Raw genomic sequence first — 23460 nt, forward strand, 5'->3', positions numbered from 1 at the left:
TTTGCCATTTATGAAGGAGTCATCTCCAACTCCACCCAAAATTGCTTCCGACTCCACGACTCCGACTCCACAGCCCTGGTGATGAGAGGGGTGGTTGTCACAATCACATTGCATTCTTCCCACTTCTTATTTGTTGATGCAAAGAGTTTTAGAATTAGATTGTTTTAAAAAGTACAGTTAACCAAACACCAGTGGGACAGCTTGCTAGGGTGAATAGGACAGGTTCTTTAAGTAAATATGGGATTTGATCATAGGCGACACAGCTAGAAATAAACAACTGGACTGACAGGTTTTGAAGCTTGTCCCTGGTATGAATGGAATACTACAAAAAATATTTCTGCTTCCATCCTGACTGGTATTCTGCCCCTTGGATTTGCCATAGCTGCCATTTCTCAGGCCAGATGCCATTGGTGTGATGGCACACATTGTTGTCGGCTGCTTAAAGGTACATCACTTCTGAGGTGCCACTTGTGGATTAAATTTCAGTCATAGAATCTTGTGATGTAGTTAAGGCTGTTCATTAGAGCTCCAGAGAACATTCAGCCTTAACTGGCGATAAGGGGATGCTGCAATCCCTATCAAAGCAGTGGAAGCAAAATTTAGCAACCATGAGCCTTCCTTAAAAAGCCACATATTGGCAAGAGAGGAGATGAATTTAAAGATGAAAGGTAGGCTTTCTTGGAGAAGCCATTGTAGATGACACAACTGAAAGAAGTCCTGCCCCTTGCCCCCTGGAGCAAGACCTTATTTGATTGGGGTGCATAGGTGAGAAGGCAATCCTCAAGACAAGGCGGGACCGAAGATAGATAGCGATCCACTGGTAGCTCATGGGGTGATTTGCAGTAGGTCGCCAATAGTTTTAACAACAGCAAGACAAAAATTATCTCGCTGGACCAGCCTTGTGTTCATCCTCTGTGATCTGTAAATGTAAAATGGATTAATTATATTATCTTTGACCAGAATGGTGTGCAGCTCTGCTGGCCACTTTCTTTGTAAATATTTTTATTGATTTTGAAAATAAAGTACATGTTAACCTCAGAGACAATTTGCAGACATTACAAATCAAATAGATATAACTCTTGTACCGATTTGAGTATTCAGTATATATGAGATAAAATATTAACAATCTCCCCTCCCTCGGCTACCCTCCCTCTATCCCTCAAGGTGGTATAACTTTGAAAATGTATTATCATTCATAGCTGCTGGAACCTGTAATATGTAAGGATTGTCTGGGTTACCTGTGAAGAGACTTAACATACATATGTTATTTGTTCCAAATACTAGCATAATGGCACGGTGGGCTTTGATTGTTCTCTTTCATATAAACATAAGCTTTAAATGGGAACCATACAGAAAACAAATTTGCCTGCTGGCCACTTTAGTGATTTATGTTTTACATTCCTGATATGTAGTAACTTAGAGGTAGGTTTGCCCTTGCATTTGCAGGACATTTTAGTTTATGTGCCTCATAGGATGCCGGCAGTAATTGGCTCTCCACCATGATCCATCATTTTGCTTGGGGTTCTACCTGCAAGTCACCGTGTTTTTGCATCTGGATCCAGTTGGTGGAACTTGGCATTCTCACACAAAAAAAGGCAAAGTAGTTCCTGAAGTCTGCCTATCTCTGCTTTAAGGTCCCAGGCTATTTAAGACTTTACAGCAGGGGTGGGGAAACCTGTGGCCCTCCAAAAGTTGTCGAACTCCAACTCCCACCACTTCCTGATAGCATGGCCAATCGTCAGGGATAGTTGGAGTAGTAGTCTAGCAGCATCTTGAGAGCCACAGTTTCCCCACTTGTGCTTTTACATGTAAGAACAGCACCTTGAATTGAACCTGAACTTCCTAATGGATGGGTAGCTGATGAAGATCAAATAATGCCACAGTAATATGCTCATTCTAGCCAACCTCAGACAACAGTTAACTCCCATTTATCTTTAGCTATATTGAAAGCACCTCTGTATGCAAGCCATGTGTGGTTGTTGTGAATCTGTATACCTTGATGCAAGGGGAAGATGCATTGATTGCTGCTTCCCCAGTGGATTATAACAAAAAAGAAACACTCATATGTGATTGTGTACAGATTCCCCGTGACAGTTTGCAGATTTTCTTCCCACACTGGAGAAAGGAGAGCAAGTTTGTGAATCAGACAGAAGGACCCTTGATTGCTTTACTTAACTCGACTGACTGAAACAATAACACATTTAATGGCTGTACAGTTACCAGCCTCTCTCTTCCTCCCCAGCCCCAGTCTCTTTTGTGCAACAGAAGGGAGGCGGCAATGCCAAAGTTGCTGAGATCCCTGCCCATGTTGTTAAATCCTTGCAAAGAGCCAGCAACATGACAAAACACTATCCTCTGTCATAATCTCACAACTGCCACACACACCTTGGCTTATTTGCAGAAGACTTGGCCAAGCCAAACTCCTCCTTTCTCTCACTTGTTTGTGCATTAAAGTGACGTGTCCTAGCCCTAGTAAGCAGTCTGCAAGAGGCTGAGGAATTCAAACCACTTGCTGTCCTGGATGCGACTCACTTGCTCATTGTCTGTACCTGCTCAGAGTTGTTAAGGATGCTGCTGGCATCTGCTCCATCGCTAGGTAGGCATCTGCCTCACATTTTTGGCATTTTATTCAGAATCGCCACTATCAAAATATTTGGTGGCAAGGTTGGAATCTGAACAGGACAATAAGAGGGTCATTCATAGCGGATCCCAGATATGCTCTAAAACTATTAGCAGCATATATGATTGCATTTTTAAGATCCATACTCGCTCCCATAAGGGAACCATTGTGGTGTAGTGGTTAGTGCTTTGGACTAGGACTTGGGAGACCAGGGTTCAAATGTCAGCTCAGCCATGAAGCTCACTCCCAGCCTAGCTTACCTGATGCATAAGATATGGAGGGGGAAATTTTATGCATGCAACCCTTGGGCTTCTTTGAGAAAATATGGAATATAAATTTAATCATAAATAGGATGAAAGAGGAAGCCCTGAATATATTGCTTTTTGATGGAGCTCCTGGGGGAGACAGTAGCAACAGTGTAAGTCATAAATAGAGAAGAAAGTAACAAGGGGCCATTGCTTAGTGATAAAGCATTTTGCTTTACATGCTGAAGGTCCCCAGATTAATCCCTAGCATTTCCAGGTAGGGTTAGGAATGTTCCCAGCCTGAAACTTACTGCCAATTGGTGTAGACAATATTGAGCTTGATGGCATCAATGGTCTTACTTGGTATAGGACAACTTCCTATCGGGAGGGGAAATCTCCAAGGGGCTCTTTGCACCCAGTTGTGCCACAGTTTGTGCACTCGGCAGGGAATTGCAACCCTTTGCAATTGCCTGGTGCACATTTGTAAATTTGCTGTGTACACGTTATGTTTTTAATGATACTGTATGTGAAGAGGAGTCTGGGAGGGAGGTGTGAGGGCTACTGAACCATAAGTGGAAAGAAGCTTGGCACAGTACAGGGAGCTTTACTGTCCAGGGTTAGCTTGGGTTGATGTCTCCTTCAGCCATTTACTCTTCCAAAGGATTTTGAAAGTGGATGGCATCTCAGCTTCACTGCTTTTTTGTTGTTGCTGGTACTTAACCTCTCATTCAGGTGTGGGGAAGCTTTGGCCCAATGTTGCTAAACTGCAACTCCCATCAGCTCGAACAAGCATGGCCAATGGCCAGGGATGATGAGAGCTGTAGTTCAGCAACTTCGGGAGGGCTAAAGGTTCCCCACACCTGTCTACTGGAACAAGTTACTTGACCACTCTGCTCTATATTGACAATTGTGGCTTAGTTTATTCCTGGTGTCTCAGTCTTGATGGCTTGCGTACATTTCACCTCTCAGATTAGAAGCTGGGCACGGCCAGAATCTGCCTCCTTGCCTAAAAGCCTTTCCTTGGAGAGACAGTCATTTGGGCAATCGTGTTGTTTGCTTCATGGTGGAGAGTATTCTTATCATGCATTCATAAGTTGCAATAGAAAATTTTCTAGAGGCCTGACTTGCATTAAGCCCTATAAGTCACTGTAGCTGACATGGCTCCAGAAATGTTGAGTTTATATTTGAATCCTATCCATCTACCCCTTTTATGAAATCTGCTGGGTATAGGCACTATAGAAATGACACTGACTCTAGAACCAGGGTTCGGGAACCTGTGGTCCTCCTGCAACTCCCATCATTCCTGACTGTTGGTCATGCTTGCTGGGGCTGGTGGGAGTTAAGAGTCCAACAGCATCTGGAGGGCCACAGGTTTCCCATCCCTGGACTAAAGTGTTGGGACTTGGACCCTGTAAAGTGGGTTCAACTCTCTGCTCAGTGAAGAAGCTCACTGGGTGGCCCTGGACAACTTGGTTATTTCTCAGGCTCATTGACTTTACAACGTTGTTGCAGGGGGCTGGACAGGGAATGGGATAAACCCACATGTGTTGGCCTGAGCCCAACTGGAGGCAGGTTGGATGCAAATGGGATAGATAAATATTGGCTCTGTCTATATTGTCTCTCCTGGGATGGGTCAGACGACTTGGGATCTGCAGTTGTCAAAGTACTCAATTGCTTCTTTGCCTGGCCATGCCATCTCTTCTCCTGGTTTTAAAGAGCATCAGAGGATTATAAGAGCATCAGAGGTACTATTTCCAGCCAGGGCAAAAGGGCAGTCTGCTATCAGAAGGACAGGAATGGGGAACCTGGTGTTCTCCAGATGTTGCTGGATTACAACTCTCCTCATTCCTGACTGTTGGCTATGCTTGCTGGGGCTGATGGGAATTGGAAACCCAACATCTAGAGGTCTATAGATTCCCCATCCCTGCTCCAGATGAAGTTGGACTCCATCTCCCATCAGTGCCAGCAAGCACAGCCAGCAGTCAGGGATGATGGGAGTTGTAATCCAGTGGCATCTGGAGGGCACCAGGTTCTCCACCCTTTCCATAGAAGTAGGTAGGCTGGGGGAGGGGAGAAGTAGGTGCAATGTGCCACTTGAAATCCTGTCTAGGGGCAATCACTGTTTGCTCAAGGTGAAAACCCAACTGGCAAATTGCACATCGGGCTTACTGGAGTCCTTACACGCACTTGATCAGGCAATAAGGCCTAAGGAAATTGGAAGATCATTAGAGCAGGGATTACCAAACTGTGGTTCGTGGTCCACGAGCTTCATGTAGGTGATATGCAGCATCTCCACATTAAACAGTTTAGTTTAGTTTAGATTTTTAGTTGTCTCCTTATTGCTTATTTCTTACATTGTATTTTATTGCATTAGAATTTGAATTCTATGGAATGCAAACTGTAATACAATAAAAAATAAAAAATAGTAAAACTGCCTTTCAAAATCAAACACCATCTAGCACAGTGCTTTACAATTGCTACAACAGGTAGAAAAATCATTTAGTCCACCAAGACCATTAGAAGTTTTCATGTGGTCTGCGGGTGAAAAAAAGTTTGGAAACCACTGCTATGGAGGATTCATCCTCCCAACAGGGTTTTGAGGAGCAGATATGTATTCTTGCCTTCTTACAGATGGGGCAAATGAGGCTGAGGAGCTGTGACAAGGTCTAAGTTTGCAGAATGCGGTAAAAAGGACTATACCACCTTTAGACTAAAGGTGGAAAATGCGATTTTAAAAACTCCTTGATGAGAAAAATTCCTTCCAAATCAAAATACAACATACCAGGAGGAGGGGTTCTATCTCAGCCCCTTTCCCTGATCTTCCAGTTTTCTACTTACAAGGAACATTTTGATTTGGTTTAATACTTGCATGCTGTTTTTCCAGCAACCAAGCTGAGCTCAAAGCAGCTCAGTAAGAAATAAGAACACTTCCTAATACAAAAATAATATACAATAAAAGTACAATGAGTACAAAAGCTACATTTAAAAATATTTTTACATTCTGAAAATGAGATTCACCCCTGCAGCCTAAAGTGGCACAGTCCTTTGCGCCCCACTCAGGACTCCACTACTTTGTATTGGGCAGGACCATAGTGGTGTAGCATCTGCCTTGCATGCAGAAGGGCTGAGGCTCAATTCCTGGCATCTCCAGGTAGGGCTAGTGGAGTCTTCCTTTCTGAAACCATGGAAAACTGCTGCCGGTACTGTATAGACAATACTGAGGTAGATGCGTCCTTAGCCTGACCTTCTGTGGTCCTATGCATTCCTGCATGTATAGACCAGTTGAGTGGCATCTAATAAGGATGAACTTTGTGGTTCTACTGGCAACCAATTTGGTGTCCTCTTTTTAAAACAGCCCTTTGGTTGGTGCCAGAAATTTCTTCCAATAGGAGATAAAACACAGAGACGGGATCCTGTTTCCTGGTGGGTGCCGATGATGAAGGCCAAAAGCAAAGGTGCGAAACGTCGACATGCAATCAATGAGGAAGCCTTGTGCCAAGAAACAACCCAGAGCAGGGAAGAGCTTCTGAAATGTTTACGGCGTAAAGAAAAGAGGAATAAAGAGAGCCAGAAGACTCCCTCCAGGCCAGCAAAGCTCCCTTGGGGTACCAAAGATCGGCGTTTGCGGCGGCTGGAAAGCAACGAGCGCGAGCGTCAGCGCATGCACAAGCTGAATAACGCCTTCCAGGCCTTGCGGGAAGTCATTCCTCATGTCAGGGCAGAGAACAAACTCTCCAAAATTGAGACCCTCACGTTGGCCAAGAACTATATTAAATCTCTCACCTCGACAATTCTCAGGATGTCCAATGGACACTTCCCTACTGTCGAGGGCTCTGGTTCTGGCGGCAGATCCAAGCTGTATGAACACTATCAGCAGCACTGCGGGGAGGATGCGGAGCCTGCAGAGCAGCTTCAGAAATACTCCACCCAGATCCACAGCTTCAGGCAAGGCAGCTAAAGCGATGGGTCTTCCTCGGTTGTTTTCTATTCCTGGGAAATCCGTGAAACGGTCAAGCAAAGAGATGTGACTTTTCTCCAGTTCCTTGTGAAAGATTTAGGAAGGGCTGGTTTTGTGCTCCCTGTTTGTTTGAAAGCATCTGTGAATTCACACACCTAACGATTCTAAGAGTGGACTATATTATGCACAAGTGGGGATCTGCAACAAAATGCTGCAGTTTGTCCTTGCCTTCTTACAGGAGGGCTGCTGTTCAGAGCTCCAGCCCCCTCAACATGTCCTCCTCCAGCAGGTCATTACACCCTCCACCCCCATTTTTTCTCTCTCTCTTCGAACTAACATTCTGTGGCTTTGGGGGCTGCTCAGCTCTCATTAGGGTGTCATTTGGAGGAGGTTTGCCCCCCTGTTTTTTATTATTATTATTTCTGCACACCCTCTGAGCATGCGGAGACTTCCCTTGCAGTGGTATGTATCCTTGATACCTCTTTGTGGTCTTTGTTTTCGGCAACATTTTTGCCTGCACTCAGTAACTGAGTTTGCTATTAGAGTGATTTCTAAATGTGTTAGGCACATCCAGAAATTTTTGCATATATGTTTGTCTGGTAAACTGTAGCAATGCCCCAAAGCTTCCTTTACTATAAGAGAAGCAGCTGCATTGGGGCAGGAACTGTGTGTAAGAAGACATTTGAGTGTGCAATTGTTTTATCACACTAGGAAGTGCATAGAAACTGCACTAGAGTACATACTTTAAAAATCTATTTTTCCCAGCGTTGGGTATATCCACTCCTTTATCCCACCCCTCTCCCTTCACCAGGTTTTAGCTTATTGTTGTGTTTGCTTAGCTTTCAACCCTTTGGGAAACGGAGATCTCTCAGTAAATTTAAAAAATAAATAAAATTAATTTTAATTTTCCTATGAGCTCTTTAGTATTTGAATACTATTTGAAATTTGTTCTGCCAAAAATGAAAAAAAAAATTCAGGATGAAATATTGTAACCCACACATGCCCAGCCCAGGGAGGAGCTATAATTTAGTGCAGGTATGGCCCTCCAAATGTTGCTAAACTGCACTCCCGTCATTCTTGGCCATGCTTGCTGGGACTAATGGGAGTTGTAGTTCAGCAACATCTGGAGGGTTAAAGGTTCCTTGTACCTGAGTTAGTGGGTAGAAAACACTTGCTCTGCATGCAGAACATTCACTTCCAATTAAAAAGGGGGTCGAGTAGCACAAAGATAGAACCCTGGAGAGCTTGTAGACAATACTAGGTTAGATGGATCACTGGACTGATTCAGCTTAAGGTACTTTCACACAGGAACATCAAATCATAGAAACATGGAGTTGGAAGGGACCTAGGGAATGGTCTAGCCCAATGGAGAATCTGCACCACAGGATGCGACTACAGCATCCTTGAAAGGTAGCCATCTGATTGCTGGGAAGGGCTGTGGTTCAGTGACAGAGCAGCTGCTTTGCATGCAAAAAGCTACAGGTTCAATCCCTGGAATTTCCTGGAAGGACTGTGAGAGAACCACATCTGAAATCCTGGCGGGCCACTGTCAGTCACTACTGAGCTAGATGGAACTATGGTCTGACTCAGTGTCTTGTGGCCGTTTCCTGTGTTCCTGTGTTTAAACGCCACCAATGAAGATAATCCAATAACCTCATGAGGCAATCTGTGCCACTGACAAATAGCTTTTTAAGAAGCTGCCTGAAAGAAGTCTGACCATTGGCCCATGTAGCTCAGCATGGTCTACAGTCTTCACTGGCTGTCAGCAGCTCTCCAGGGCTTTAACTCAAGGGTGTTTCCCAGCTCTACCTAGAAATGGCAAAATCTACACCTGGGACCGTCTGCATGCAAAGCACGCGCTCTGCCAGAGCTAGAAGCCTTCGCATGTTATGCTAATGAAGTAAAACAGTGGTTCTCAAACTTCCCCATGGACCACTTGAAAAATCATTGATGGGCTTGGCGAATGACTGAATGATTTTCCTGCCTGTTCTAGCAATTGTCATGCGCTGTGCTAGCTGCTGTATGGTTTTGAATTGAATTTTAATTGCTTCTTTTATCTTTTTACCTTATGTTACAGCTTGCATGCCATAGAATTCAAATGGGAATATAATATAGGCAAGAAAAGAAGCAAGAAAAATACAATGAAAACTAGTTTAGCTATTTAATATGGGCCACCTGAATGAAGTTTGTGGACCACATTTTGGGAACCTCTGAATTGAAACACTGTAGATCTTAACACTTGGCTTTGTCATCGTATTTATTTGCCCTGGGGTGAATTTATAATGTTTGAAAGGACTTTTGCATTTACCTGTGTAACGGCACCTAGCACAACTAAGGCCCCTTCTGCACTAGACATTTAAAGCAGTCACATAACACTTTATGATGGCTTCTCCAAAGAAGCCTGGGAGGTATAGTTTGTTAATGGAGCTAAGAGTTGTTAGGAGACCACTATTCCCCTCACAGAACTACCATTCCCAGAATTCCCTGGGAAGACGGATTGTTAAGCCACTCTGAGAATTGTAACTCTCATAACTACAGTTCCCAGGATTCTTTGAGGAAACCATGACAGTTTAAAGTGGCATGATACTGCTTTAAATATATAGTGCAGATGGGGCCTTAGTCCTGAAAGTGCGGGATGCTGCCTTGTTATAAACTGTAAATAATGATGATAAACAATGCCAGCTAGCATTTTCTTGCATGTTCCGTGATCTGGAGAGAAATAGGGATTTTTGTACATTTAACCTCTTTGATTGAAACAAGAGAGTGATTGATTAAACTAATTCTGAGCCAATATGATTTTTTGTCAAAAATAAAACCATGTGAAATATAATAAATGAATAAAAAGTAACTATTAAATTAAGAATTTGTTTTGTTTGGTAAGGATGGGGTGTTGGTGATTGTTTTTAACTTGATGCCACTTGTTTCTTGAGCATTTTTTAGCTGCCGATCCAAATGCCACATTGGTGCTGGTAGCAGATCAGGTCTATAATGCAGGATTAAGCAGAGGTTTTCCTAGCCCAAGAATGGGGTGCCTCCAGTCCTCCAGGTTCTAAGGCTGGTGCTGATGTCACTCTCCTGCTATTGTTGGGAGGGGTGGGCAGAAATGGACAGATTGTCTCCATTTCTCATTCTTCCAATTCCCTACATCAGTCCTCATGAAAATTCATCAGCATTTTCATGCAAATTTCTCGTAATGTATGCATTTTTGCATAGCAATTTTGCTTCCTTTTTGTACGTTCTTTTCATACTACCTAGTATATACATTTTTGTACACTTTATTTGGTTGGAGAACTGCACTGCAAAATTCGGAGATGTACACATTTTGAAGGATGGCTGTGCGTCGGTTCACATACTATTTGTGCAAATTATGTAGGTTTATGTTTTAAATGCAAACTGAATTAAATTTCTCCCCCACCCCTAACTAGTGGACTCCAAGGGAAGAGCTGTTGGCCTGTACTGAAGGGGACCAGGTACTATTTACTCACTGTGTTTAAATACAGCAGATCCTGGGCTGTCTCGCTGCACATGAGTCAATATGGAACAAGTTCCCCAAAATTAGAAAGGATGGAGAACTCCTGATTTCAGTGCTCAGGTGGTTTGGTGTCCAGGTACAAGGTAGCCTTTGTGGCAAAGCTCCATTCCTGGATTTTTCAATTGTCTGTTGGCAGAACCCAACAGATTGCAACAATGCTTGTGAAAAGGCCAAAACACACACACAAAAACCTCCCTCCCAGAGCCTCTGGAAAGACAAATAAAAGGCTAAACCAATTCTGGAGGTCTTTACTTGCAAAGTAAACAGACATTGGCTTCTTTTGAAGCGGGGGGAGAGGGAGAGAGAGACTGTAGCGTCACACAATGTTGTAATGGTGATGTGAAAAACTTATGCCAAAAAATCAAACTGGAATGGGATATTGGGGGGGGGGTCCATCCCATATTACTTGGCCAAAGCATACCGCTGCTCTGTGTGTGTGCAGCCAGGTGTACCTGCCTCATTGCATGCACTTGAGAGTTTGCCACTTTCGTATGTTGCATTGTTAATGTATCCCAGAAATGGGGAACCTGTGGCCCTCCAGATGCTGTTGGACTGCAGCTCCCATCAGCCTCAGCTAACACGGCCAACAGTGCAGGGATGGTGGGAATTGTCATTCAACAGCACTTGCAAGGTCACAGGTTCCCTACCCCTGACCCTTTGACCTTACTTAGGCTTACCCAAGAGCAATGTGCAAAGCTGTTTGGCATAGTATTGTGCCGAAGAGAAGGAGTAAGAAGTCAGAAGGCCCAGTCTGAAAGCTCATCTCTGTCATGGACTAACTCAGTAGCCTTAGATTACGACAACACTCCTAGGTGGTCAAAGTCTCCATGTGCATTATCCTTGCAACACTCTTTTTAGATAAGTCAGTATCTCAATACTGCAGATCAGGGGGATTTGGAGCTGAGAGAGCAAGTGGCTTCCCAATATAGGAAACTACCTTATGCCGAGTAACACCATTGGTCTGTTTAGCTCAGCATTGTCTACACTGACTGGCAGGGGCTTTGGGGAAGGGCTCTTTCTCAGCTCTGCTTGAAGATGCTGGGGATTGAACCTGGGGCCGTCAGCATGCAAAGCATGTGCTTGACCACTGAGCCATGGCCTAAGTCAGGTGTGGGGACCTGATCTGGCCTACCTCAAACTGGCCACCTTTGACAATGACACACAATGACAACAGGTGATCCATTTTCCTTTGCTATCATGGCTTTAAACAACATAGGCAAAGGGCAGGACTTTCCAAGCACTGGAGATCAGCTAAGCCTGGAAACCGCATCTTTATCTGCCCCACACCTGACGCCATAGTTGACATGTTTAGGGCAGGTGGGTGTGGCTTGATTGAAACAGTCTAGCAGGCCAAATGGGGAGGGCTGGCAGTTCCCTACCTGCTAGCCTAAGGCCCCCCCTAATTCCTGGAAGAGGTGAGAGTTGAATGAGCACACCCCGATTCACAGCTCAGTCCTTTTGCTCCCAGTGCTATTCCATCCTCATACCCCCGTGCCTCCATTTTCACTGTAGAGACTACGGTAGTTTAGTTCTAGAGTATCCACTTTGCATGCAGAACCCTGGATCAATCTCCCGCATCTCTAGGTAGGGCTGGGAGAGAGTCCTGCCTGAAATCCTGGAGAGCCACTGCCAGTCTGTGTAGACAATACTGAGCTGGACGGAGCAGTAGTCTCAGTATAAGGCAGCTTTCTGTGTTCCTAAAGTTGCTCTGGCCTTTGCCACTTGCTAAACATGCCCCTGGAAGAGCACAGCGGCATGGGGAAGACCAGCTGACCCTCAGCCATTGGCCAAAGTAGCAGCAGACCTACAGAGGAAGCAGGTCTCCATCTGTACCACACATTGGTGCAAACCACTATTATACCACTTTAAATCGTCAGGGCTCCCCCCCCATCCAAAAAAACCCCCTTAAATTTGCATGGAAGTAAGAAAAATAGTTTTGAAACAAAAAGCATGTGCTTTTTGTTTAGACAATGAGCACAGGCATTGTAATAGACTTGTCTTAGAAGACTCATGCCTTCTTCTCATTTTAAAGAGGTGCTTCCGTGCCTTAGAAGAGGCATTCCTTCCTATGCTAGAGGTGAGGGAATGCTGCTTCTAAGGTGTTCCTTGCCATCTATATGTCACTTTTTAAACAAACACTTGCATTAATATTTGCCTCCCCCTTCCAACTCTACTGCCTGATTAATTGAATAGATATAGCACTCCAGACTAAGAATAACTGGCAAAAATATTCCAAGCCCTCCCCCCATGTCCACATAATGCATTACAGTATGGATTCAGGAGAGTGTGAAGCCACCATTTTCATAAGCTAATACAAAGATTAACACAGAGACCTTTTCGGTGTACTGAATTAATTTACCGACAGTTGCTTTCATCTTTGCTAATACAAATCACTGTGATCACGCAACCTGTTAAATACTATTTGGAAGTGATGGAGAAGTGTGTGAGAGAGGTAGCCCCATTCTTTAAAAAGATAGTTCTCATGTTTTCTGCTTTTATTGTGATACACTAGGTTTCACATTTTCCCCAACCTTTATGAAGACTAGAAGCTTAATTTTTTAAAAAGAAAAATCTAAGGCTTTAGTTCCATTCCCTCTGCAAAGTTTCTTTGACAAAGAAACAAATGATAGCAGATATGATGGTCTGTTATAATGAAATGGGATCAAATAAACAGAAGCTTTCATGGTACCATAGATTTACTGAAGTGTTCTTTTTTTAATGTAATGGGCCCTCCATGTGTTGCCACATTGCAACTCCCACAATGCCTGATGACTGGCCATGGTGGCTGGGTCAGGTGAGAGTTGTAGTCCAACAAACAACATCTTCTGCACTGCTGTGTGTGCTGCAGAAAAAGGGAGGGAGCGAGAGAGAGCACCGGATGAAGAATCGTTCAGAAAGGTCACTATTGTTTGCTCTCAAGAGATTATGGCAAAGGCACCTTTGTAAGTCAAATCATCTGCATCATTTAAGAAGAACAGGATAAAGGATATTAGACTGCAAAACGAATTCAAACAATGCTGCCCTCACTACGGGCAAAATGGTTTTAATAGGATCTGCAGGGAACTTGATCTGCCCCCAAGTGTTTGATCCTTTCCTATAGACACTGTCTGTCTATATTCACGCACACACAGAACCTTGGATTGTATTCGAGTGGCATTTTAAGTTCAAATGTCACATCTGATTGGCCAATATAACCCTCTGGATACACTCCAGGAAGAGAGCGAGTGAGTTCCAGAGCTAATGTCTCATTGAATGTGATGGAACATTAAGCCACTGAGCAGCAACTAAGGAGTCCCTTTCAGTGGGATCCACTTTCCCAGGAGAACACATTCCATTAAACTGAATAGATCTTTACAACTTTACTTCTGAGAAGACTTGCATAGGGTTGAATTGTTCCTCTTCCTTTTGCTAGATTGGGGCCTGTGTGTTATTTTACAATGCCTTTCCTTGGGAGCATGTGGAATGGGTAGACTCGGTTGCATCCTCTGCGCATGCATAAATAACCCTTGCTAGCTTCTGCAAAGGTCTTGATGCCATCCACTGTAATTCACAGCATGTAGGTTGTTAGTGGGGGGGGGGCTGATGGGCGGATAGCAATATCAGCCTTTGGGTGTTATTCAACATTATTATCATCAATAATAATTAAAACAAAATTTATATACTGCTTGATTGCAATTTACAACATTAAAATTATCAATAAAAAGTTAAAATAGGTCATTAAAACATTTCAAAAATTATTAAAATAGTAAGCTAAAAAGAGATTAAAACACATCAACATATATGTGTCTGGATAGGCTTGCCTGGACAGAAATGTTTTAGGCAGGTGTCAGTAGTATGCTACTGCTACTACTACTAGTAGTAATGATAATGATAATAACAATTTATTACCCACCCTTCACAATAAGGTCCCAGGGCAGGTCACAGTAATGAAAAGTACAACATTAAAAAGAGTTAAAACAAATTATAATCACAACTATCGAGTGCAAGGATTACAGCTAGTGCAATGGGCCTTCTGTTTCCTCCTCCCATGTGCCCATGTCATCCCCAAATCTGCTCTGGGGGGATTGGGGTTGCATGAAGGGGAGAATGGTCCATTAGGCAAGGAAAATTCCTTGCACTGATGGAATGCTTGCTTTAACACTAGCTTGAATACAACCCTGTCTCCTGTCACTCACTCACTGGTGTAGCAAAGCAGTTAAGAGATGCAGCTAATCAGGAAGTTCCAGTTCAAAGCTGGCATATGAATTCATTAGCCCACCTTAAGTAAGCCTGCCTCTCTCTCTCTGCCTCATTCCTCCCATCTGCAATATGGGGGGCCCATGTGATTTTACCATATGGGGTTGCTATAAGGATTACAACTAGATAATGCACAAGATGGGCTTGTACACTTGAAATCACTATTCAAAATGCCAAGTATTATTTTAATCTAAGGCCAAGAAGCGATTGCGCAATGGACATGCTATTAAAGGCAGAGAAATTTGCCACATTACAAATCTGACAACTTTCCACAACTTTGGGGCATACATTAATGCAGGGGTAGCCAACGTGGTGCCCTCCTGATGTTGTTGGGTGACATCCCCTATTCTTCCTGCCTCATTGGCCATGCTGGATGGGGCTGATGGGAATTGTTTTGGAGGGCACCACAGTGGCTACTCTTGACCTAATATGGATTTTCCTTTCTCTCCTGAGGGTTTCAAGGTCTGAAATTTGTAATGCCTGCCAAGTGCAGGCAGATCCAAACAAGTGGAACTTGAACTCAGCACCCACAAGTCTAACCTGAATGTTAGGTTCCAAAGCTCATTGTTCCAAGTAGGGATGGGAGAGAATATCTGCTAAATCGGACTTAGTACCAGATTTTGACATAATCCAACAATCCACTATCTTTTCGGACTGCCATTGATTTCTTGTGGTGGGTCACCACTGACATAGGCACTTAAAAAACACCACTCTGAATTTTACGTTATTATCTTCATAATTTGCTTTCCTCTAAGCTGATGCATTCCTAATTGCTGTCTAGGTGAGAATGATTGCCATTTACCTCCAATTGGAGGCGATTATCTGCCTAATTGATATGTAAATAGAAAAAAAGAAATGAAACAGCATAAGCATTTTCATAACCATTTTCATTCCACATTGTTATTTTTTTCACTTAAAAAAACAGCAGACTGGCAATTGCAAAAGCAAGTGGGAGCAAAAAAAGGTCAGATTGGCAATGAACGCTGGACTCTCAGAATTCAAGAGGATTGGAACTAGGCAAGCAAACCCCATCCCTAGTTCCAAGCAATCTACACGTTCTCTTTTTGTATTTTTTTTCTTTTTTAAAAGACTGCTTTGTGAAATTTGAGAAGTTGACTTGTTCTCATGGGCAGGAATTTAGTCCAGAGGATCAAAGGGAAAAAAAGGTATCACCTTACCTAATTTATAACAGTGTCCTTGTGCTGGGGGAAGACAAAGTTATTAATGCATTTGGCAAAGTGATCACTAGGCTAACAGTGGTACAGAGCGTACTTCTTAAAGTGTACACCTACCTTGAGTAAATATCAGCTCTGGCTTTATTGTGCTCTGCTTCTTAATGGCATTGAAGGGGAAAATAGGTTGGGCTTTTTTTGGTGCTACGAGATTGGACTCCTTTTAAGAATGCCAAGTCTGGAGGAAAGATATTTGTTCAATTAAGTAAAGCAGGAGTGCCATATGAAGAGGCTCTTTAGTTTACAGAAAAGAGGAGGAAGAGGTGACATTATAGAGGTGAGGAAGAGGTGACATTATAGAGGCGTATAGAATTATGCATGGAATCGAGAGAGTGGATCGAGAGAAGATTCTGTCCCTCTCACATGACACTAAAATCTGTGGACATCCAATGAAGCTGAATGTTGGAAGATTCAGGACAGACAAAAGAAAAGACTTCTTCATGCAGTGCAGAGTTAAACTATGTCACTTGATCCCACAGGAAGCAATGATGGCCACCAACTTGGATGGCTTTAAAAGAGGATTGGACAAATTCATGGAAGGTAACGCTATTGGTGGCTACTAATCCTGATGGCTTCGATCTATGTCCACCTTGGAAGCAGTATACTTCTGAATACCAGTTGCAGGAAACCGCATGAGGAGAGAGTGCTCTTGTGCTCAGGGGCTGCTTGCGGGCTTTCCAGTGGGGCATCTGGTTGGCCATTGTGAGAACAGGATGCTGGACTAGAAGACATAGGAAAGAACATTGGGCATCTTCTAGAAAAAGACTGTGATCTACTTAAGGCCCAGCTTTAGAGCACATGCTTTACATGAAGAAAGTCCTGGGTTCAACCCCTGGCATCTCCAGGTATGGCTGGGAAAGACCCCTGGCTGGGACCCTACAGCTCTATGTAGATGCTTTGGGTCAGAGCCCTCCAGGTGTTGTTGGACTCCAATTCCCATCAGTTCCAGCCAGCACAGACAATGGTTAGGGATGATGGGAGTTGTAGTCCAGCAACATCTGGAGGGTCAAAGGTTCCCCAGCCCTGCTTTAGGTGAAAGGTTGTAGCTCAATGGTAAGATAATCTGCCTTGTGTGCAGAAGGTTCCTGGTTCAGTCCCCTGCAGCTTCAGGTAGGGCTAGGAGAGAACCTTGTCTGAAATTCTGGAGAGATGCTGTCAGTCAGTGTAGACAGTACTGAACTAGACAGACCAATGGCCTCACTCAGTATAAAGCAGCTTCCTATGTTCATTGCCTCCTTTCTTTCTCTGGGCAGTGGCCTCATCTCCCCCTCTCACTGATGGTCTGGGGTTGGAAATGGTACATATATTGGTCCATTCTCACCCAGTGCCGTCTACTCTGACTGGCAGCAACACTTCTGAGATTGACCACAGTTGTCCCCAACCTTCTTACCCAATATCCTTTCAAGCAGAGGTGCCAGAGATTGAACATGGGAGCCTTCTCTATGCAAAGCACACTCTGCCACTGAGCAATGACCCTTCCCTTTTTAAGATCTGTTCAGAAGAAGGAAATCTCAGCAGGCGCAAGAATGAGAAAAGAACAGCTGCCGATCTTCACTCTTCTAATATTCAAGATATGGGAGACCAGTCCTTTTTTTTTTTTTTTTTTTTTAACTCAGCCAGAGGGAGTAGTGGCTGGGAGTGAGAACTTAGAACAAGCCCGCTTCTGGGATGGTGGTACTGTCATTCATTTATTCATTCAATATCCCACCTTCCTCCTGAAGGATCCAAGTGTGGCAAACACATCAATAACATTTTTTTAAAAAATCCAAAGACAATTTAAAACATTCCAAACACAGTGATCTCAGGGTTGCCAAGATCGGTGTCTTTCGGCCATGAAATGCCTGGGTAAATGTTTTTAAATTAGTCAGTAATGAGGGAGACAGACACGCCTCACCAGGGAGGTCATTCCACAAACAGGAAACTACCACTGAAAAGGCCCTGTCATGGGTCAATGCCAAACGGGTAGCCCCCGGTGGCAGTACCACCACAGAGGCCTCACCTGCTGATTGCAGGATTTGAGATGGTTGATTTCAGGGAAGGTGTTTTTAGGTACTTGGGCCCAAGCCATTTAGGACTTTATATGCTAATGCCCTGAATTGGATCCAGTAGCTCAATGATAATGACACTGCTGTGGTGCATGATATGCTTATAGGTCTAAACTCACACACTGAAGACCAAATACTCAATTGTGGATGCATGAACTAGCTGTGTGCCCTATAACATAACCCAGACACCTTTGCAAGAGGCAGAGGTCCCATGGCAGACAAGCAGGGTTTTCTCAGTACAATGCATTGAGGTCGGGGGTCAGAATAAAAAGAGGAGGAGCATAGGAAGCTGCCTTACACCAAATCAGACTAACAGTCCATCTAGCTCAGTATTGCCTACACTGACTGGCAGTGGCTCTCCAAGGTTTCAGGCAGGGCTGTCTCCCAGCCTTACCTGGAGATGCCGGGAGTTGAATCTGGGACTTTCTGCATGCAAGGCAGATGCTCTACCACTGAGCTATGTCCCTTCCCCACATTAAATTGTTCAAATAAGGAGCTTCACAGTAAATTTGTGAATAGCCACAGAATAAGCAAATTCACAATAAATAATCAAAGTAAAGTTGAAAAGGAGTGGTATAGGGTATTGCTAGGGCTGCAACATTTTTTTAAAAAACAATGTAATGAATTGTTTAAGATAACTTTTAAATCAACCAAGAAACACGGTGCTCTCATCAAATCGGGCAGCAGATTAAAAAGTGCAGTTGGGAAACACCATTTAAAAGAAGGCATTCCCCCTTCTCTGAGAAACAGGAAGGAATGCCTTTTCTAAGATGATGCCTCCTAATAGCATGTACTCTAAAACAGGTGGGAGAACCTGTGGCCCTCCAGATGTCATCAGACTACAATTCCCATCATTCCTTAACAAAGGGTATGTCTGATAAGGATGACAGGAGCTGGAGTCCAATAGCATCTGAACAGTTGTTCTTCCATCCCTACTTTAGAAACAAAGTAAGCTTTCTGCTTCCAAAAACTATTATTTTTATTCATATGCAAGTTACTTAAATCAAGTAAACTGACAAAGGTTTCTTTAAATGGGCAAAAGCCCTAAATATTTCACAAGAGCATTTTCTTCTTTCACTGATGGCTTTTCATTCAAGTTGGTGTAATGTGGAATATTGGAACATGCACACCTCAAACACACAGCACTGCTATTTGATACCTAAAGCATACAAAGCATAAAAATGTGTCAGGTTTACATTTTGAGCTCATTCAATTGATTCATTAGTGCTTACCATAAAATGCATGGCTGTTGTTGGGGAATGTAAACCAGGTCCTTCTGCAACTCCCCATTCAGTTGCAATGGGGCTTAAACAGAAAGACTCCTGCTGGATTACGCCCTTGGTGTCTGAAAGGGAAAAAAACCTTTCCCCCACTCTCCCCAATAGAGAAAGAAGGCAAACCTAACAGGTAGATGATCAAAATCAGACGTGCAGAACCCTTTTCACCCTGAGGGCCACATTCCCTTCTAGGCAATCTTCCAAGGGCCGCATGCCAATGGTGGGTGGTGCCAAAGGCAAAAGTGGGCAGAGCAACAAATGTAGATTTTACCTTTGCACAGTAGACTAGTTATTATTAATCATAATAATAACAACAACATTAATTAATAATTTCCGCACACACACATTAACCTCTCTCTGTCATCCATCTGGGAAAGCAGGAAGCATTATCAGAGTTCCAACCAGGCAAACACACACAGGGTGCAAAGCAGGGCCTGGAGAGAGTTCCAATGAACCGACTGAGAGGCCTGGAGGGCCACATATGGGCCCCATGCCTGAGCCCCCCCCGATACAGAAATTTGAATCCATCACATTAAAACCAAGACTTGGGCAATTGCCATAGATCTTTCTTTATAACCATAGGACTAAAAACATGACATCACTTTGGATTCCCCCCCCCATTGGAGGGGGAGCTCCCAAACAACAGCATTGCTCCAAAGTATCTAGAAAGAGGAGAAAAAGAAAAAAAGAAGAAGGAAGGAAAAGAAAGAGCTCTATTCTTCACCTCTGATTGTGAAACATTATTTTTACTTGGCATCAAATTCATTTACATATATAAGCTCTAAAATGGAAGGACATGCAACATTAACAGATTTACTCCAAATATAGAATTGCTCTAAAACCATGCCACGGCACTATATATATATATATACATACATACATACATACATGGCAATATATATATATATCATCACACAGGGCTGAAAAGAGAAAGATACAAAAAGAGAAAGATACAGACCATAAACCTCCCCCTTGCAAAGTGACCATGCTCTGATTCATGCTTTCAATGAAAGTAATCAGAATTTCCTAGATGCTGAATTGGCTTTTCACCAAAGCCGTTCTCTTCAACCAAGACCTATTCCCACAAACTTTAGTCTAGTGTACATAAAAAACCCACAGAGATTATTACATACATACGGCAACTCATACTACCCATCGATCTCATACCTATTAAATTCTTCTAGGCTCCACCTGCCCAGCTCAGATGCCCAATAAATACCTCCTTTCCTAAGGTTGCTGTGCCTTTAATAGGTGCACAATGCAACATATGTATCTTTTTCCTGTGATGGGGCTGCAGTGAAGGCAAAAGGCTGTGCCTTTTGAATACTTTCCTAGCAATGAGGCTGTTAAAACAAGAGTTGCAATCAGGAAAGTGAGCTAGTGGAGCAACCTGCAAAGTCCTAGCTATAAGCTTTAACTCTTGACCTTTTTTCTGCTTTAGAATTTAACTTGCATCCCAGGATAAAGTCTGAGGCACAAACACTTTGGAGTAAGTCCCAATCTTAGCAGGGTCTGCTTAGTAAAAAAAAAAAAAAAAACCCTCCACATGCATAAAAATACTGCATGACACCATCTGCAGTATTGATGTATGTGGAGGAGGAAGCAATCACAGGTTTGCTTTAAAACAGGTGTGGGGAACCTTTGGCTCTCCAGTTGTTGCTGAACTACAATTCCCATCATCCCTGGCCATTGGCCATGCTGGCTGGGGCTGATGGGAGTTGCAGTTCAGCAACATCTGGAGAGTCACGTTGTCCCCACACTGGTTTCAAAACATTCCCCCATATAAAAAAAAAACTGACACAGAAAACAAGGGTATTGAGAAAAGGGTTTAAGCTTTCTCTAAATGTGCTATGGATGACTCTTCATCAAAACTTGCAAGGATAGCCTACACGACTGGTTAATCCCTTAATCTTGGCAATAGAGACCTCCTAGCTCTGTGACGGATTGATCCATCACAAATGCTTTGACAGTATACTGGTTCTTGCCTGCAGTGCTCCCGTGAACAGATTTGCATCTGCAGCAGGAACAAAATATTTTCCTTTTCTCTCTCCTTCTCCTCCAAAAAAAGGGGAAAAAAGGGGGGAGGTTCAAATGCTGAAGTGCACACTGGAAAGAGGTGGAGGGAAGTGGGGAGGGCACAGCAAGAGCTCTTGAAATGTAACACTTGGTGTTAAGTGACAGATACTTTGAACGATGAAAGGAGCGTGAGGATTTTGTCAGTTGTTCTCCATTTTTCTTTTACTAAATTGTATACATGAAGAAAAGTACTTAAAGAGAGAGGGGGGGTAACCCCCTTCTCTCGTTTTTTTTGCCTCAGATCAGCCTGACTGCCTAGATGCAAAGCACAGGAAAATGATTGTGGTCAGCAACTAGATTGGCTGGTAGGGCAGGGCAAAAGGGGTAAGGAGTCAAGCAAGCCCCTTCCCTTCTCTGCCTCAATCACTCACCATGTTGCACTATCCCAGCTTTTGCCAACCTGGTGCCCCGCCAGCTGTTGTTGGACCACAACTCCCAGCATGCAGGCTGGGGCTGCTGCCAGGTTGGCAAATGCTGCACTACCCAAACTTGGGGGTAGGCAGGGAAGGGAGGAACTGTATGAAAATGGGTTGGTGGAACATGGTGGTTTTTCTATTTGGTTCCTCCCCCCCCCCCAGCAGCCAGATGGCAAGAAACACAAAAAAACCCTCCTCACTCAGAGCTGTTAGAAGCATACTGGATATTTCATGCGCTGAAATTGATACTGGCTGGTCAGTTGCTGACCAGTGCTGTACACTCTGCTACAACTGTCCTGACTCTCATTGTTTGGCTACGCTTTCTGAGCAGATTGAAAGGGCACTGCAAAAGAAAAAAGAAGAAGAGAGTGGTTGTTTTATGTAGAGTTAGTTCTAAGTGATTTAGTTTCAGCAAAATTGTCCCTGAAAGGATAAGAGATGTGAAGGCCAAAGGAAAAAAGTTTTCCTCAGTTTTTCCCCAATTTTTTGAAAAAAGAAAATCAGAAAAAATGAAAAAAATATATGTTTTTTCCCCCAGGCCCTCACATCTTTAAAAAGGATAGGGGCTCCCAGTGGTCAAGAACTTGACCTCACACAGCAGATGCAACAGTCTGTGGAATTCACCATTTTATGGGTTTGATTTAGTGTACACCATGAGAGGATTTGCAGAAAATAATATTAACAGCAAAAAGATGAAGACACCAGAGATCCATGCACAGTCAGGTCAGTTTACATAGCAACTACCTAACAAAAGGCTCAGCTTAAGCAGACAGATCCAGTGTTATTGTAGGGTATTTGGCAGCACTGTGCCTAATAAATATTACTAAGATAATAAATTAAAATGTTGCTTTTTAAAAGAAAAGCCCTGAGAAACCTCAAAAATGTTCACACAGAAAATTCCAGTTCGAACCAACAATGCATCTATGGCAGGGGTAGACAATGCAAGCTCCAGAGGTTGTTGGGCTACAACTCCCATCATCCATGACCACTGGCCACATTGACTGGGGCTGATGGGAGTTGTAGTCCAGCAACTTCTGCAAGGGCTCCCCCTGATCTAGGGCTTGATCTGCAGAGCTCTGGAGCTGTGCAATCTCTGACAGTTTCAAGGAGGCTTGGGTAGGCTCCTCCAGCCCCTGAAGACACACTCTGAAATGAACAAAGGTCTACAGGCAACCACAACATTAGGCAGACTGGAGTCTTTAAGCACTCACAAACAAGACTCCCTCTTCCGTCTGGGCAAGATGAGTGTTCAGAAACAGGCACAGTTCCACTGAACCTTTACATTAATCAGGTGGGTGTGAAGTGAGTGGGAAGGGAGCACATGCAATGCCTGATCTCTAGAGAATGGAGTGTATTAACACTGAACAGCATTTCGGTCCAAGCCCTGAGCCGTGTCCACTAAGATGGTGTTTTGGGAAGAGTCTCCTTGTCCTTTGCTCTCTCCAACTTTGAATCTGTTGGGCTCAGCAGGATGCTCTGCCGAGGTTTCCTGGGATATGATCTTCACGCCTTCCATTGTGTTTGCTCTTACTGTGATGTGCTCCCATCCTCCCTACAAAAATCAGCAATATGACAGAATGGTTAAAGAAACGTTTGGAAAAGAGTCTGCTGTTCAGCAGCTACACTAGATGGGGAAGCAGGAACTGCAAGGCAAGATATGTATGTGTCATGAGGAAATGGATGAGGCAACTGTGTGTGTGTGCGCGTGCATGCGCGCAAGAGAAATGACTGTAACACAAGGCAGTTTACGACAGTTTAAAAATACAACCCCCCCAAAAAACATAGAAAATCCAAGATAAAACTGCATTAGAAACAAATAAATC

General features: G+C 43.5%; 2 protein-coding genes across 7 annotated transcripts in view; one reads left to right on the top strand and one right to left on the bottom strand.

The window, feature by feature from the left end:
- On the top strand, nt 1–9624 carry BHLHA15 (basic helix-loop-helix family member a15). The gene is made up of 2 exons (XM_061599944.1): nt 1–2596; nt 6221–9624. The coding sequence occupies exon 2, from the start codon at nt 6299–6301 to the stop codon at nt 6821–6823; it is 525 nt and encodes a 174-aa protein (XP_061455928.1). The 5' UTR covers nt 1–2596; nt 6221–6298; the 3' UTR covers nt 6824–9624.
- A 9289-nt stretch (nt 9625–18913) lies between these two features.
- TECPR1 (tectonin beta-propeller repeat containing 1) overlaps nt 18914–23460 on the bottom strand; it is a 90577-nt gene continuing 86030 nt past the window's right edge. For all 6 annotated transcript variants that reach the window (XM_061599350.1, XM_061599349.1, XM_061599348.1 and 3 more), the window contains one exon: nt 18914–23189. In XM_061599350.1, coding sequence (XP_061455334.1) covers nt 22992–23189 — 198 coding nt within the window. In that variant the 3' untranslated portion in view covers nt 18914–22991. The remainder of the gene's footprint in view (nt 23190–23460) is intronic.

This window comes from Rhineura floridana, chromosome 17, assembly GCF_030035675.1.
Source record: "Rhineura floridana isolate rRhiFlo1 chromosome 17, rRhiFlo1.hap2, whole genome shotgun sequence".
NCBI classification, from domain to species: Eukaryota; Metazoa; Chordata; class Lepidosauria; order Squamata; family Rhineuridae; genus Rhineura; species Rhineura floridana.